The sequence below is a fragment of the Panthera leo genome, chromosome B4, assembly GCF_018350215.1.
Source record: "Panthera leo isolate Ple1 chromosome B4, P.leo_Ple1_pat1.1, whole genome shotgun sequence".
NCBI lineage: Eukaryota > Metazoa > Chordata > Mammalia > Carnivora > Felidae > Panthera > Panthera leo.
In genome coordinates, this window is record NC_056685.1 from 40348512 (window position 1) to 40364349 (window position 15838).

A 15838-nucleotide genomic window follows, 5' to 3' on the forward strand; every position below is an offset into this window, starting at 1 on the left:
TTGCAGGGAAATGTCTCTCACATGTGAGGGAGGGCTGCAGAGGAAATAGTGAATGGCCAGCTAGTGCCCTCCAAAGGGTCCCAAGACTGTGCCCAACTATAAAGAGGTCCCCAGCAAGGAAGTCTGCTCTGGGACAAATAGCTGGGGTGCTAAGACACCTACAAAGAAGGGGCACAGGGATGCCGTATACAGATACGAGCAAGTTCCTCAGACAATAGTCCAGGGCAGAGTAGACCCCAAGACAAAACTCAAAAGGCTCTTTTCTACCCCTTCTCACTATGCAGGGGGGGACTAGGGAAAGGGAGAAGCTTCCAGAATGAGAGCTGAATGAGAGAAGCATTTTCCTGCATCATCATTCACACTCCCATATTCCAGCCACAGACCTAGAGTAAGTGGAAAATAAATAACTTCCAGCACTATGGTGCCCAAGAATGTTTAATTCACTTATAATACTGTGCAGTAATTTGACAGCAATAATAATTAGGAACAGCATTTATATGACACTGACTATTTTACAAGTACTTTGCAATTATTTGGTAATCTCCACAACACCCTATAACTCCCCCATAGACATGAGACCCAAGCCACAGGGCGATTTAAACAGCTTGTAATAGCATCAACAAAAAAATGGGAAGTTTATGCCTTTTTCCATAGGATGATAAATCATGTACCCATTTTAACCTTCCTAAAACACTAGCCTAAGGAACCTGAGGTGTTTTCTTCCCCAACCTGTGAGCAAAGAGTCAGGGAGGGCCATGTTTTCAGTGTGCCTTAGAAATGTTTTGTAGCTTCCTCTAATCACCTGTCACTTCTCATCCTTCTGATCACCCTGCTGACTTGGAGTCCTTCTACTACCTGACCCTTACTTCTCCTCTGTTGAAACTTAAGTTCTTTCCTAGGGTACAATGGAAACACACTGCCATTGTTTCCACTGTGGCATAAATAAGTGAGCAGCTTTTCTTGGGTCCCTCTTTTTCTCCTCTGTCTATACACTGAATGCTCTCCAGGCAGATAGAGAATAAATGGACCAGAGAGCATGGAGACACACTACAGCTCAGATGGAGGCCACGGGCACAGGCCATACACAGATTTTCATCAGAATCCATCATCCTGCAAAACCAAAACCTTGATTTCAAAAGGCCAAAAAAAAAAAAAAAAAAATAGTAGAAGAACGGCTACGGTCATGAATTTTGGCTTTCTATTGAATGGGCTGGAAATTTTATTCTTGAACAAACTGGCTAGTTCTAGCATCCCCTGTGATATAAATGCACAACACTCCTTAGAGGGTAAAAGAAACACAGTAGCCCCGCAATGGGTCCTCATTCAGACACTAGTGATCTGTATGAATTTTTTCAATCCACTGCCTCTTAGAGCCTCAGTTTCCCCAACTGTCAAGCAAGGGGGTCACCTGATTAGCTGAAAGACCCCACCAGCTCAGACATTTCCTGTTTTTGTGATTCCAAACGGCCAAGGTGGAAAATCCTAAAGAGAAGAGACTTCTCTCAGCCTCTAAGTGAGGGGGGCTGTTTGCTATTCCTTTTGCCACTAAGATTGGGAAGCTCCTGGATCCGCCCCTTGGTTGCTAGGCAACCCCAGGCAAAGGATGATGGGAGGTAGCAGGAAGAGCAAGAGAAGGCCCTGCCACACTGGGTACCCAGCCTTCCCCTTATTTCCAGAACCCACCACCCGTAGTTGACCTGTGTACTTACAATGCGGCTACGGGTGGCATTATCAAAGAAGGTGTCCTTGTCCTGGATGTTGTACCTGGAGACACCAAGAAAACAGAAGGTCAACTCATTTTATGACCCTTGTCCTGAGACCACTGTCACCCCAGGCCAGAGCAAACCTTGAGAAAGCAACACAGCAAGATGTGTGAGACACACATACTCACACATGCTCACACACACACACGGTGTTTATAATTTTTTTTGACCTAGTAATTGTGAGAACTGATCACAGAAATGAATCCTAGGAAATATAAATTCAATAGAAGAAAAAAGTTCCATAAATAAAAATGTTTGTTGCAAAGTTACTGACAATAAGGATAGTGGACATAAAATGAAATTCCAAAATCAACAGGGTGGATTATCATGCGGTCACTGAAAATTATAATTATGAGAACATCCTAAGTAGAAAATTTTAGACTGTGATAGGAAAATATTATACTATGATATGTTTTAAACATGAAAGTATGTAGAAAGGATTCCTGTGTATGGACAAAGAGAGTAAACAATATAACAACCACCAGAAAGAGTATAGTTTCCTGGTGCTGGGATGATAAGGCTTTGTTTTTCAAACTTTCATTTAATATTGTCACTACTGTCACATCAGTTAGCTACCGAACTCTTAATTATGGAAGGCCCGCGTGTGTTCTCCACTTCACACTGTGACCTTTTCGCTAAAAAGAACACCTGTGTAGATCTGACTGTGCTCAGGGTGAAGATGTCTGGAATGTGCTCCCAGCTCCCCCGGAGCCCCCGTCACTTGGGCGCATGTGTTTCCTAATAACCGATGAAGAGCAGAACATGATAGTAGGTAGACCATTGCTCTAACAATTCAGAGGATGGAGAGCTTATTTTGGGCGGGAAGAACAGAAGATTCTTCCAGATGGAGGTGTCTAGGAACTGGATTTGAAGGGTCACAGGCACTGAATGAATGGAGATGCATGGGAGACGGCGGTTCAGATGCCAGCACCAGCATGCAGACCCAAGGAAGGGGAAGCATGGAAGAGACACAGAGCACCAAAAAAACCCAAAAAACAAAAAACAAAAAAACCCCAGCAGCCAGTAGGTCAATGTGCCAGTCCCAGTCCCAGTTCAGCCACTTAATGCTGTGTGAACTTGAACAGACCCCTGACCTTAGTTTCCTCTCTATGAGACACCATTATATCTGAATGGCCACCTCATGAGGCAGGGTGACATTGTGACTTATGCTAAATACATCTTTTAGTCTTCATCCAGGGCTCGTGACTCACAGCTCCCAAATTCCTTGGAATTTTCTGAACAATAAGGGCAATGGGAACATGTTTTGTCATAATACTTGGTCTCCTGTCCTCAGTTCCTGAAATCATTTTCAGAGCCATAAAGGTGAAATGGGTGTCTTATTATTCCTAACAAGCCTCTTTCAGTCACAACTAGGCTTTTATCAATGAGGTGATTTTCAGAAATTCCCTAAAGGTGGAAGGGAGGTGGGGGAGAGAGAGCTGATTGCCAGAGGAACCAACCTTGAATACAGGGTGGAACTTTCAGTCCCACCCCTGATTTCTGGGGAGGTGAGAGGGGTTAGAGGTTAAATCAGTAGCCAATGGCCCGTGATTTAATCAATCATGGCTACATAAGGAAGCCTCTAGAAAAACCCCAAAGGAGAGGGCTTGCAGAGTACCCAGGCTGGGGAACTAGGATGCTTCCATGTGCCCCCATGGCGGGCCCCAAGCTCCACAAAGACACAAGCACCTTCATTCAGAACCTCACTTTATGTATCTCTTCATCTGGCCATTGATTCATATCCTTTGTAATAAATTAGTAATCTAGTGAGTAAATCAGTTTTCTGAGTTCTGTAAGCTCCTCTAGCAAGTTAATCAAACCTGAAGAGGAGGTCATGGGAACCTCTGATCTACAGCCAGCCAGTCAGAAGCACAGGGAACACCTTGGACTTGTGATTGGCATCTGAGGTGGAGGGCAGTCTTGTTGCACTGAGCCCTCAACCTGGGAAATGTAATGCTCTCCAAGGGTAGGTAGTGTCAGAACTGTGTGGAATTGCAGGATGTCAAGGAATTCCTTGGTGGATGGGAAGACCGGCACACACATTGGAATTGGTGACCAGAATTGGGACCAGAATTGGGGCCAGAATCATGAGGGGAATAATGATTCAATGAGAAAATACATGCAGAACGAACAGTAAATACATGTGTATGGAATTATTATCTAATACGGCAAAAAATGGGTAGGAGATGTTATCCAATCAACAGCAGAAACACAGCTTTGGGAATGCCATCTCCCCAAAAAGGACAGATTCTTCTATCTCCTCTACCTATCCTTGGCCCTCGCTTTCCCTCTCTTAATCCTGACACTCTTATTCTCCCATCAGCACCTACAACAGAACTCATGCTTGCCTGCTCCATCTCTCACTTCCCAACCATGACTCATTCTTCCAAAGGTTTCCCAAATGACCATCCCTGTGAAGAGCTCTTATCCCACCCCCCTCCCTAGGGGGGATCTAGGTGGGCATCTCTTCAGAGTCAGTGAGTACATGAGTATGCAGATGCGAATACAAAAATCCAGAAACTTTATCCTCCTTCTCCCTGGTTTATCACAATATATTGAAACCCTATTAGACTAGGAACTGGGCAGAATGGTTTCCTCACAGAAGGCAAACAGGTATCTGACCATTTTCTCACTGAACCCCAAAGTTTATGGCTCTGTGCTCCATGATTTTCCATCCATCATGCAACATGACTAAAATGGCGGGTGCTCCATGAGCCACTGGACACATGTTGGGGAGCTCTTTGGGATAATCTCATTCAGGGAAGGGGATTCAGAAAGCAGATGCAGGGAACATTTCACCAAGAGAGCATGCCTCCTCCCCTATCTCCCAGGCTGTGGGGCACTCACTGTGGGAGCTGAGACACTGAGTGGTGTTTGACTTCCCTTCCCATCCCCTGCCACATCCCTACCCCAACAGCTCCCATACTTACAGATACATTTTCTCCCTGGAGAATGGGTAGGAGAGATTTTTCATCTTGTTGTTACTGTGCTCTGGAACTCTAGGTTTCAGGGGTGAGCTCAGCTTCTGCAGAAGCTCGTTGAACTTCTTCGCGATGCTGCCTTCTGATTTGATCTCATACATCTACAAAAGGCAAAGCCATAGGCCTAAAAAGGAGACCGCATCCAACCGAGAGAAGAATGACTACAACCACAGCTGCACGGGGCACCAAACCCCCAGCGAGGGACACTCTGGAAAGAGGAGGAGACTGGGAGAGACAAGTGGAGCCCTCCCTTCCCTGCTGCTTTCACAAAGGTGTGGGCTCTCGACCCTGTCTCGGTCATCTCTGCGGATGGAGTAACCAGTGCAGAGAAACCAGCGAGGAGGCCAAATTTGCTATATGACTTTGTTACATCATCTTAAGAGAAACAGAAGACCTACTATGTGACAGTTGCCATACTAAGTGCTCCACACAAATTAGCTCCAATACAGAAACCCAGCTCAGTAAATACTACTCTCATACTATAAGGAGGAAATTAAGGCTCAGAAAGGTGCAATGAGCCAACAAAGGTCACAGATAGTAACTGAGTGACAGCTTGGATTTAACTCATGTCAACCTAGTCAAAGTCTGTACTCTGCAACTACACCATGCCCCACATCACTTTCTTTGTGTGTTCCTCTTGGGAATTAGCTGATAAATGAGTCTGTTTTCAAAGTACTAAACCTCTAGAAAATACCTGCCTTGAGTAAGATACAGAGTTAGTATCAAGATAATTATTGATATATATATAGTACACATAGCTTTTTATAATGCATAGGGTGTTTTTGCATACATTACAGATCTTGTTCTTTTTAATTGATAGATGTAGTCCTCGAGACATGGAGGCTGCACTTACAGCAGAGCTGTGACAGATTGAAGGTGGCCACAAATTTCTTATACAAATTTTCCTTTCAAGAAGCACTATTCTGTTCCCACCCTCTTAAATCTGAGTGGGCTCTGTAGATGCTTAATCAGTACAGCAGAAGGGACACTCTGCTGGTTGCATCCTCTAGAAGACAGGCAGCTTCTGTTTGGTTTGCCTTTGTCTCAAAGTCCGGAGCCACCAGGAAGAAGTCCATGGGAAGGTAAGAGGGTTCGCTCAGAAAGACAAAGGACTTAAGCTGGACCCGGCCTTTCAGCTGCCTGGCCATGCATCAGCCATATGAAGGAAGTCTTCTTGGACCTTCCTGTCCAGGTCAACCCCCAGCTAAATTCCACCAAGGGACACAACTCAATACCACATGAGTGGAAGAATCATCCAGCCCAGCTCTGCTCAAGTTCCTAACCATAAACTCATAAGAAAGGAAAAAGTGACTATGTTTTCAGCTACTACGTTTGAGCCCATTTGTCACGTTGTGCTAGAAAACCAGAACAAGGGCCAACATCCAGATCTTCTAACTTGAAAGCTGATTTTCTTCTCTATCATGACATCCATCCAGTGGCTTAAATCTAGAGAGGCAGTAAAACAGGTATGAAATACAAGGTAGACAGGGTTAAATGCCGCAAAAGCCACACAAAGTATTCGAGGGTTCAAAGAAAGGAGACAGCACATCCAATTGAGGAATCAGAAACATGTTTCATTGGGGAATAGCATTTTTGTTGAGCTTTCACAGAAAGGTAACTTTCTCTTGCTATCATTTTGTTCTTTAATAAAATAATAAATTAGGGGGAGGGGAAGAACGTCCCCAATCTAACAACTGAAATAGAACCATGGTTTATTTATTTCTTCTAACAAGTTTTTTGATGCATTTTGATTTTATTTCAATTACAAAATTAACACAGTTCTAGTAAACAAGCAAACCCAAACCATAAAAGTACATTAACTGTATGTGAACAGTTCAATTTCATTTCCAGCCGAATCCCACCATCCTTTCCAGAGGAAATCTCTATTAACAATTTGGAGTACGTTTCATCCTAACTTTTTCCACACACATTCCTTTCTAAATCCAACTATGATCCTGTTTCATGTATGGTTCCACAATTTGCCTGTTTCATTTAGCAATATATCACAGATATATTACCTTTCCAGGTCAGTTCACATAGAACTACCTTAATGAATGTGTAATATTACACAGCAGACATGAATCCTAATTTGTTTAGTCATTCCCCTATTGATGGGCATTTGTTTCATTTTCTACACATGCTTTATCTTGTTTGATCACACTTCTATTAACATTACCTTATGAATAGTTTGAATGAATAAGGCTTGAACAGATGCAGGCAAAGACATTCTAGACAAACAAGAAAGTAGAAAAGTTCAAGCTGGATTGAAGAAGGGTTACATGGCCTGATTTCTTTGGAGTACCCAGACAGTGTAAACCAGGTAATAACTGGAGTATCTGAATCCCCTGGCAAAGCCTGTGTTCTTGACTATTCTACTCTACTGCTTTGTTTGCTAAAATGTGAGTTATCATGGGGGGAAAAAACAGTGTGCCACTTATAATCATGCCTCCATTGTCATTAAGTTCTTAAGCATCCTGCCAAGTCTCTCCGCACACACTGGTCACTGCAATGCAAAGAGCTCATCCCTCAGGAATCTTTGAGCCTGGAGGGACGGGGACAGAGCAATGGCCCCCTCATGCAGTCCCAGAACACATCTCACAGGTCATTTGGGGCAGGTGCTGACCAGGTACGTGTCCTGCACAGAGATTGCAATGTGCTAATCATACCCATTACCATGTGTCTTTCAATGGCATGTGCATGGAAATTAAAGTTTCCAAACAGGAGGGAAGCTGATGGACTCTGTCTTCCAGATGCCTTGGAATGACAGGCTCAGACCCACCAGGGTATTTCTTCTTTGTCCACTTCTCTCCATTACTACCTTCCCAGACTCTCCTAGTCTGAGAAGCCTTCAACCTCCCTATGAAAAAGCCTTCAATGGTTATATTGCTCTAATGATAAAGAACAAAGTTCTTAACACAGCCCATGGGATCCCACAGGAGTCCCCATAGTCCCCTGCTCACTGCACCCAACTGCTGGCCCTCTTGCAGTTTTCCCAACATTCTGAGCCCTCGACACTCTGCATCTACTCCCTGCCCCCCACCGCCAACTCTGTTCACACTTGATGCCTCCCTTAATCGTCACTTCCTAAAGAAAGTCCTTCCTGGCTTCCAGACAAGGTCAAGTCATACCTTCACAGTATTTCATGGGCCCAAATTCCTCTCCTTCGTAGCACTTACTGCAGTTGTAATTTTACATTCACTTGAATGATTATTTGATTAATGTCCGGCTGCCTTACCAAACCATGATCTCCATGAAGGCAGGATACCATCCAAACTGTTTCCTGTCTTTGAATGAATGAATGAATGAATGAATGAATGAATGAATGATAAATTTTGGGGGAAACCAGCATTGATGATGGCAGTTGCTGCCACTGGAGGAGCCCAGGCTGGGGACGGAACAGCCACAAGGTAACAGGCCTGGTAGAAATAAATGGGATTGGAGAGTCAAGCTAAAATACTAAAGACTCTGGCTGGCTGAACAGCTTCCCTCCCTGTCCCCACCAACTGCAAAGGCACTTGGGAGCCCAGCCACGGCAGAGGCCAGGAATGCCCGTATTCAACAGGTACAGATTAATAACCCAGCAACTGTGTCAGGGCTTTGTTCTGGCAGAAGGTTAGCTGAGAACCTCCACGTAGTTCTTCACCCTCACCCTGGCAGTGGGTCTGGTAGAGCTCACTTAGAGAAACGGGCTAAAAGGAGTAGACACCTATGGTATGTCTTCAGAGGGACCAGGCATGGGCCCAAGATACCTTTTGACTGTTTCTTGATGGGGGTACTCCAAATCACTGAAAGCAATATCATCCGCCTCCAGGAAAAATGTAAAACATGGAGGAGAGTCTCACCAGAAACATCAAAGTAACATCCACTCCACAGCACTGACCAAGACCCCACACGGTCATGTCCAGGCTGAAAGATCTGATCGACTTACATTGGAAAGAGATTTCCCAGACTTCAGGGGCTCGTGGGGGATGGAGCCAGACATGTACTCACAATAAAACACAGGTGGGTGAACCCATGGCACAATGCCAGGGACACATAAGCTCACAGGACAAAGGACCCTGCTCCTGCCTGAGCATTGTACCTATTCCTGAAACTTCTTCCCTTCCTTTTCATCTGGACTACTCCTACTTCTCCTTCACCACTAGGCTTAAGGATCAACTTGCCCAGAAAAACTTCCTTGGCTGCTCACTTCTCGTCATGCATCTTCAGTACCCTGTGAACAAATGCCTGCGTCATGAAGTTTATCATGTTCTTCTCTAATTCTTGGCTCACTTGCCTGTCTCCCTAACTGACTATAGACTTCTGGAGAGCAGGGACCAAACCCTGTGTGCCTGGTCCACAGCAGGAACACAATAACATCTACTGAGTGAATGACCTGGGTCCTGGTCCTTGCTGACACCAAGGAGCTGTGTGACTTTAGGCAAATCACTCTCCCTCTCAGGTTCTTCACCTCTAAAGAGAGAACTAGGGAATACCCACTTCCCACTACAATGGAGTAAAATGGACCAGATTTACCCTATCAGAAACAACCAAGACACCGAGACGAAAACAAACAAAAAAAACATGAAATAATGATTGCTGTGTTCTCCCAAAACTCATATTTTGAAATCCTTAGTGCCCAATATGATGATATTAGAAGGTGGGGCCTTTGGGAAGTGATTCAATCATGAGGGGGGAGCCCCTTCTGCCACGTGAGGACACAGTGAGAAGTACCAGCTAGGAACGAGGAAGAGGTCCTTCACCTGACCACAATGGCACCCTGGTCTAAGACTTCCAGCCTCCAGAACCCTGAGAAAGAATTCCACGCCCACTTTCTTGTTTATAAGCCACCCCGTCCATGGTATTCCATTATAGCAGCCCCAATGGATAGAGACTGTGGTTTTCAAGATACTGGCTATCAAGCAACAAAGTTCCTAGGAGACAGGAAACAAGCAAGATGGCTCCTGGGATGGCTCCATCTCACTGCCTTGACAGAGGTTCTCAGCCAAGGGGCAGGAAGGGAAGACAAGTGGGGCCCATTGAACCCCTGAGCTGAGGAGACAGAGCTGGAAGTCTGGGGAGGCCAAGGCAAATGGAGTTCACAGGACAGGGTAGCCCAGAGGAAAGAGCTTCACAAGGAGCTCCAGAGAGCTGCAGAAGGTCCCCTGTGACCATTTGACCACACAGGTGCGAGGGACCTAGCTGAGCCTGGAGAAAGAACCATCTAAAAGGACTGAAAATAGCACCTCTTCCCATCAGGCAGAATGGAAAATCTCATCATCCACAGGGCACTGGGAAGAGTACTCAGGTTGACTCGGTAGTGGGGGATCATTAGCCCTAGACCATGCACTGCTCCAGATCCACTTCAAAAATCATAAAAGAAAGAACTGGACTAAATGCCTTGGAAAGTCCTGTCCAACAGTGTACAGCTTTAAACATTTAATGAAAAAGAAACACTCGTGATGTTTCTATGTTTCAACATCATGGGCACCCCCTAGATGCAGGCACTGAGCTTGGTGGTTGATTTGCCAAGTGCTGAAGAAGCACAAAGCTGGTGATGACCCTTCCAAAACAGAATGCTTTGCAATGTGCCCAGCACTTCCGTAGGCACCACTTCATTGGGCCCCATGAACACTCTGCAAGTGTGCTTGCCAAGTAGCATTAGCATCGCTACCTTACAGACAGGAAAACAGACTCAGACGCAAGGAATTGCCAGAGTCGCTGGTGAAACCAGGCCTGAAACCCAGGTTTCCTGACTCTCCCCCTCCCCATCCAGGCTCTTTCCTTCAACCTTTGATCCGTGGAAGGGCCCCATGATCCCCCAAGAAGGAAGCAGGCTGGAGTTCCCTTTCGGTCCCACCAAACCCAATAAGCCAGGCTCTTTCTTCTCTTGTGTCCAGCAGGATCCAGGCAAGGCACCCCGACCCTCTTTACTGTCATTAATATGCTGAGCAGCAGCCTCGTTATTACTGTTATTCTTGGACATCAGAGAATTATGAACATCCTCAGAAATGGCAAGACACATGTTGGCCAGCTGTTCCCCATTATGCCCTCCTTGGGTACATGATACGCCTTTCATGTGCTTAAAATCATAAATAATTTTTAAAGTATGTTGCTCTTATTTTTTATTCCAGGGCTCAAATGTGGTTCTCATAAAAGCTCACTTTGGCCTCATTGTCATAGTCTAAGAGGTTTACCGAGATCCCTTCTTTTCTTACTTCTTTCTCCCCCCACTTGTCTCCCTCTGCCTCTCCCCTCCAGAGGGGCACAGCACTGTGGTCTCAGGACTGATTTGTTTCCTTCCTGCGTTGGAATCATGTTTCCTCCTGGGATGCAAGGAACCAAGGCTATGGTGATGTCTATCATGAACAGATACATAATACTGTCCCCATTCTACAGATAAAGAAACCAAGGCACAGAAAGTTTTACTAACATGCCCAGTACCATACAAACATGAAGAGGTCCAATGACCCCAGAGATCAAGGAGAAGGTACAACAATAAGAGCTATAAATGATATAATCTTGATCATCTGTGAGTCACTCACCTGTAGTGACCTAAGAAGGCCTCTCCTTACAACTCATAGGAAAAGTCAGTGGGAAGAGCACAAACCAGGCATCAAGATGGACAGTGAGCCCAGCTGTGAGCATGTGTGTCTGCTTATATCCCATGACCCCAAAAGTCTGCCTCTTTTCATCTATTTATGCTTTCCTCTGCTCCTCCTAGTCACTAGATAATTGAAGGTCAACTGTTACAACTGATGACATCTCACTCGCCTTAAGGCTAGGGCTTGAAGATCAGCATCACACCCACTTCCTGACCTTTAATGTCAAAAGGCTCGGGCACACTGAGAAGTCAGTGTGGAGCATGGCACCACAAGCCACTAGCTGACAAGGGCAGAAGGCTCTGGACTAAAGAAGTTATGAGAAAGGGAAGCTATAGATGCAGCAGAATTTGCCCCCGTGTTCTTATCCCGCGTGCCGGTGCCTGAGAGGGCAGAGGGAGGGATACACACGCACACGTACACACGCATGCGTGCACACTCTGTACCAGATTCAAGGACTCCCACACATAAGCATTTACCTGTGTGTGTGAGTGTTAAGCTATTCACCAAAATGCCAACAGCACCAGAATCCCCAAGACCAGCCGCATCCTAGATCCCACAGGGAGACTCTGTGTGACACCAACAACAGAAGCTGACCAGTCTCTTCATCCCTACCTATGCTTACGGGTAAATTTCCTGTCTGAAGCAATACTGAGCCTGGAAAGTGATACTACAAAATGCACATTCTCCTTTGTCTAGCTCTATATTCATTTATGGTTTTTAATTCCGTTTTGGTATGTATTCTACACATGAATGAATGTTTGCTGACTTTAAAAATATGGGATAAAATCCAAACTACTTACATGGCTGACAAATCCCCTATAAGCTGCTCCTCCTGCCTCCCACTATATGCATAATGGCCTCCTCTCAGTTCCCCACACAGGCTGGGGTTTCCTTACCTTGGGGCTGGATGACCTGTCCTTCCCTCTCCTGGGAAGGTTCTCACCTGTCCTCCCCACCTGCCAAACCCCAACCTGGCCCTCAAGTCTAAGCTCAAATGGCGCTTTCCCTCACCCTCCCTCCACCACCACCCCCCCCCCCCGCCTAAATTAGTTTCCTCTGGTTGTCTCTGTCCACCCCGCTCTTTTTCTTCTGTGGGTGCCTCCCAGCTCATACAGCTCTCTAACTTCTGAGTCTTCACCATGCCGAAGCCAATGGAGCCAAGACCAGTGTGGTCACCACTGAATCACCTGCCCTCAGCAGAGTATAGTGATACTCAATAGGTATCCATTGGATGGATGGATGGATGGATGGATGGATGGATGGATGGACAGACAGACGGACAGACGGACAGATGGGTGGATGCATGGGTGAGTGGGTGCGTGGATGGGTGGGTAGATGAAAAATGGGCTTCCAAAAGGCTAGGACCCCCTATATACAACCTAGCCCCATTCCAGCTACAGTTAGACTTTTCCCAAATGTTTTTTGGCAACTGAAGGGGCAACTGAAAACCCAGAGCAGGAATGGATAATATGGTACATGTGCTGCCAGCCCCACCCATGTAGACAGCCCTTTGGGATGACAGGAATCCTTCTTAGTGCCCTCAAATGGGCCTCAGAGCCCACTCAGCATCAGTCTGTATCCAGTTGCCACCACAGATTAGGTCTGGTATGTATGACCCATTCTTTCATTCATTAACACATATTGGTTTCATGCCTGCTCTATTCCAACACATATTGGTTTCATGCCTGCTCTATTCCATGCCCGTTCTAGGTGCTACCTGTATCACAAAGCCAAATCCTTGCCCTCATGGAGCTTCCAGTGTAGTGTGGACACAGATAATCAAACAAGAACACAAATACATGACTCAGGAGCCGGTGGTACTGTTAGGAAGGAAAAACAAGAGAAGGGCATAGAGAGTTGCCGGGAGCATGCCTCACGGAGGGTGGACAGGGAGGACTTCCCGAGGAGGGGACATATGAACAGAAATCCCAGTGAAGTGAGGGAGTGAATTCTGTGGGTAGATAGAGGTCTTCCAGGCAGAGGGAAGAGCAATCAGAGAGTCCTTGAGATAGAAAAAGGCTTGGCATTCTGGAGGAAGAACAAGGCCAGTGAGGCTGGAGCAGAGCGAGCAAGTAGGAAGATGTAGGAAATAAATTTCTGTATCAGAGGCGGCAGATGTGGCATCCATTCAGAGTCCCTGACATAGACATTATCATTCCTGGCCCCTCTCTGATCAATGGCGCTTTAATGCCTACTGCAGGGACCACAAAACACCCTCAGGTTGGACCCTGCCCCAGCCATGGCACACAGCCACTCTGCCTTTATACTCAAGTGTACATCCTTGGGCTTTTGTTGGCGCAGTGCTGGTAAATGTTTACCAACTAGTGGAGAGGCTGTTGATTTATAACATTTGTGGATTTCTATGGTATAAACAGTGCCCACCATGGCCATTTTCAAGCTACCAATAGTTTAACCACTACCTTGCAAAATTCCTGAAAAAGTAACAATCAGATCTCGACAGGTGTTATGAGCCAACATGGCACTTACTCCAGTTCTTACTGGGTAAGAAGAGCTCTGCCCATGAGCCCCAGGTGCCAGAAGCTGACTGCCTCTGCCTGCTTCTCCACCTCTCCCCTTCTGCTCACTCTTTCCCATACACCCTCAGGAGCAGCCATGGCCAAGCTGGAAGAGCACCCACATATCCCAGTTACTCAGGACAGTCCTGGCATAATCACTGGGAGCTATTCCACCCTCAAAGAGCCCCACTTTGGGTGATAAATTCAATGGTCAACCTATCCACTGCCCTCCAGCACCAGGTCCCAGCCAACCCCAGTATGGCACATGTTACCCCAGTTCAGAGAGACATGACTCTAGGCTTTAACAAAAGAAAGTCACCACTTCTATTTCCATTTTTTTTAAACATTTATTTATTTTTGAGACAGAGAGAGAGCATGAACAGGGGAGAGTCAGAGAGAGAGGGAGACACAGAATCTAAAACAGGCTCCAGGCTCTGGGCTGTCAGCACAGAGCCCGATGCGGGGCTCGAATTCACGGACCGCGAGATCATGACCTGAGCCAAAGTCGGATGCTTAACCGACTGAGCCACCCAGGCGCCCCTATTTCCATTTTTTTAACCATGAGTCTTAAAATAACTTACTACAACAACTCAAAAACACTTCCCATAACATTTTCATATATTCTTCACCATTTTTGAGCCCTGAGTCAGACTTATCCACTAACAGACCAACACTAGGTCTGCCAGGTCCATATGGTCTCACCAGGCCCATATGCATGTCTAGAACATGGCCATATGCCATCTCAGGTTCCTCACTCAAACCACAGCACTTAGGTGGCATCAATTATTTTATTTATATTTTTGAAAATGAGAGCATTACCTAAAACAAAAAGGAATAAAAAGCCAAAGGAATAAAAAGCTGCACTCTTTCCAGCCTATTTAAATACCAATCAAAGAGCATGCACCGAAAAGCCCATAAAGATATCAAATATAAACCCTACCCTTTCAGCCGTACCTCCATTAAAAACAAATGTCTGGGACCAGAAAATGGCAACATGGGACAAGGCCTCACCTACAGCCAACCCTATGTAAACACCAACAGTTCTGGTTCATTTAAAAATTAATGCTGATAATAATAAAAAGAAATCTGCCCTGAAAGGCATCTTGAAGGCTGAGTAGACAGTGACCCTTCTCCCTGTGACCAGGAATCTACAAGTTCTCCATCCTCAGCAAAGCTCATTGGGTTTTTCCTGCTTTTTACTTTCTGGTCACCAGAGAGGATTCACTAAACTATCAAAATAGCCCCAAAGAGTAATTAGCTCACCACCTGATGAAGGATGGAGTTGGTCTGAATGAGGAGGGAAAAGAATGTTCTGGAAGATCACATGAACTATACACAGCTGTGAGCTAAAAGTCCTGCTATTACATTGTAGATCACAGCTGCGAGAAGACCCTGGGGCTGGGGGAGCAAGGATAATCTGGCATCAATCAGCCAATCAATCTGGTATTTACTGAGCATCTATTATTTATGTAACACGAAACTAGAGTTTGCAGGGAATACACAGGAAACACAAACTATAGTTCTCAGAGGGGGAGTGGGGATGTGGCACCTTGGGAGACACAAGAGTAAGGCACCCTAAGAAATAAAGGAAAAACTAACAAATGAGAAAAATCCTGACTATAGGGTGACTAAGAATCCACTTAAGGAATAAAGGAGGGTCTATGAGGGAAGTGAGATTTGGGCTGGGATGCAAAGAATGTGTTTCTTTATTGTTTATTGTGTATTTAGAGAAGATGGGGAGATCATTCTAGGACCAGAGGCAAATATTTAAAGCATGTGAAAAGTTTCCAGGCCCTGGAAGAGAGAGTAAAGTACTCTCCTTTTGACAAGAGTCTAAATCAGGGAGCTCAATGTAGGCTCCACAGAGAGACATGGGCAAGAGAACTCAGAGAAAAACCAGTGACATTACCAGGCTCGAGGACAAAGGGCAGCCCCAGATACAGAGTAGGGATCCACATGCTAAGTGTACTACCTCATTCAGCACACAGCTTGAA

General features: G+C 45.6%; 1 protein-coding gene across 1 annotated transcript in view; it reads right to left on the reverse strand.

The window, feature by feature from the left end:
* Positions 1–15838, reverse strand: part of ANO2 (anoctamin 2) — a 319011-nt gene that overhangs the window by 232503 nt on the left and 70670 nt on the right. The window contains exons 5-6 of the mRNA XM_042948267.1: positions 4694–4845; positions 1710–1764 (exon numbers count right to left, since the gene is read on the reverse strand). Of these exons, the coding sequence (XP_042804201.1) occupies positions 1710–1764; positions 4694–4845 (207 nt within the window). The remainder of the gene's footprint in view (positions 1–1709; positions 1765–4693; positions 4846–15838) is intronic.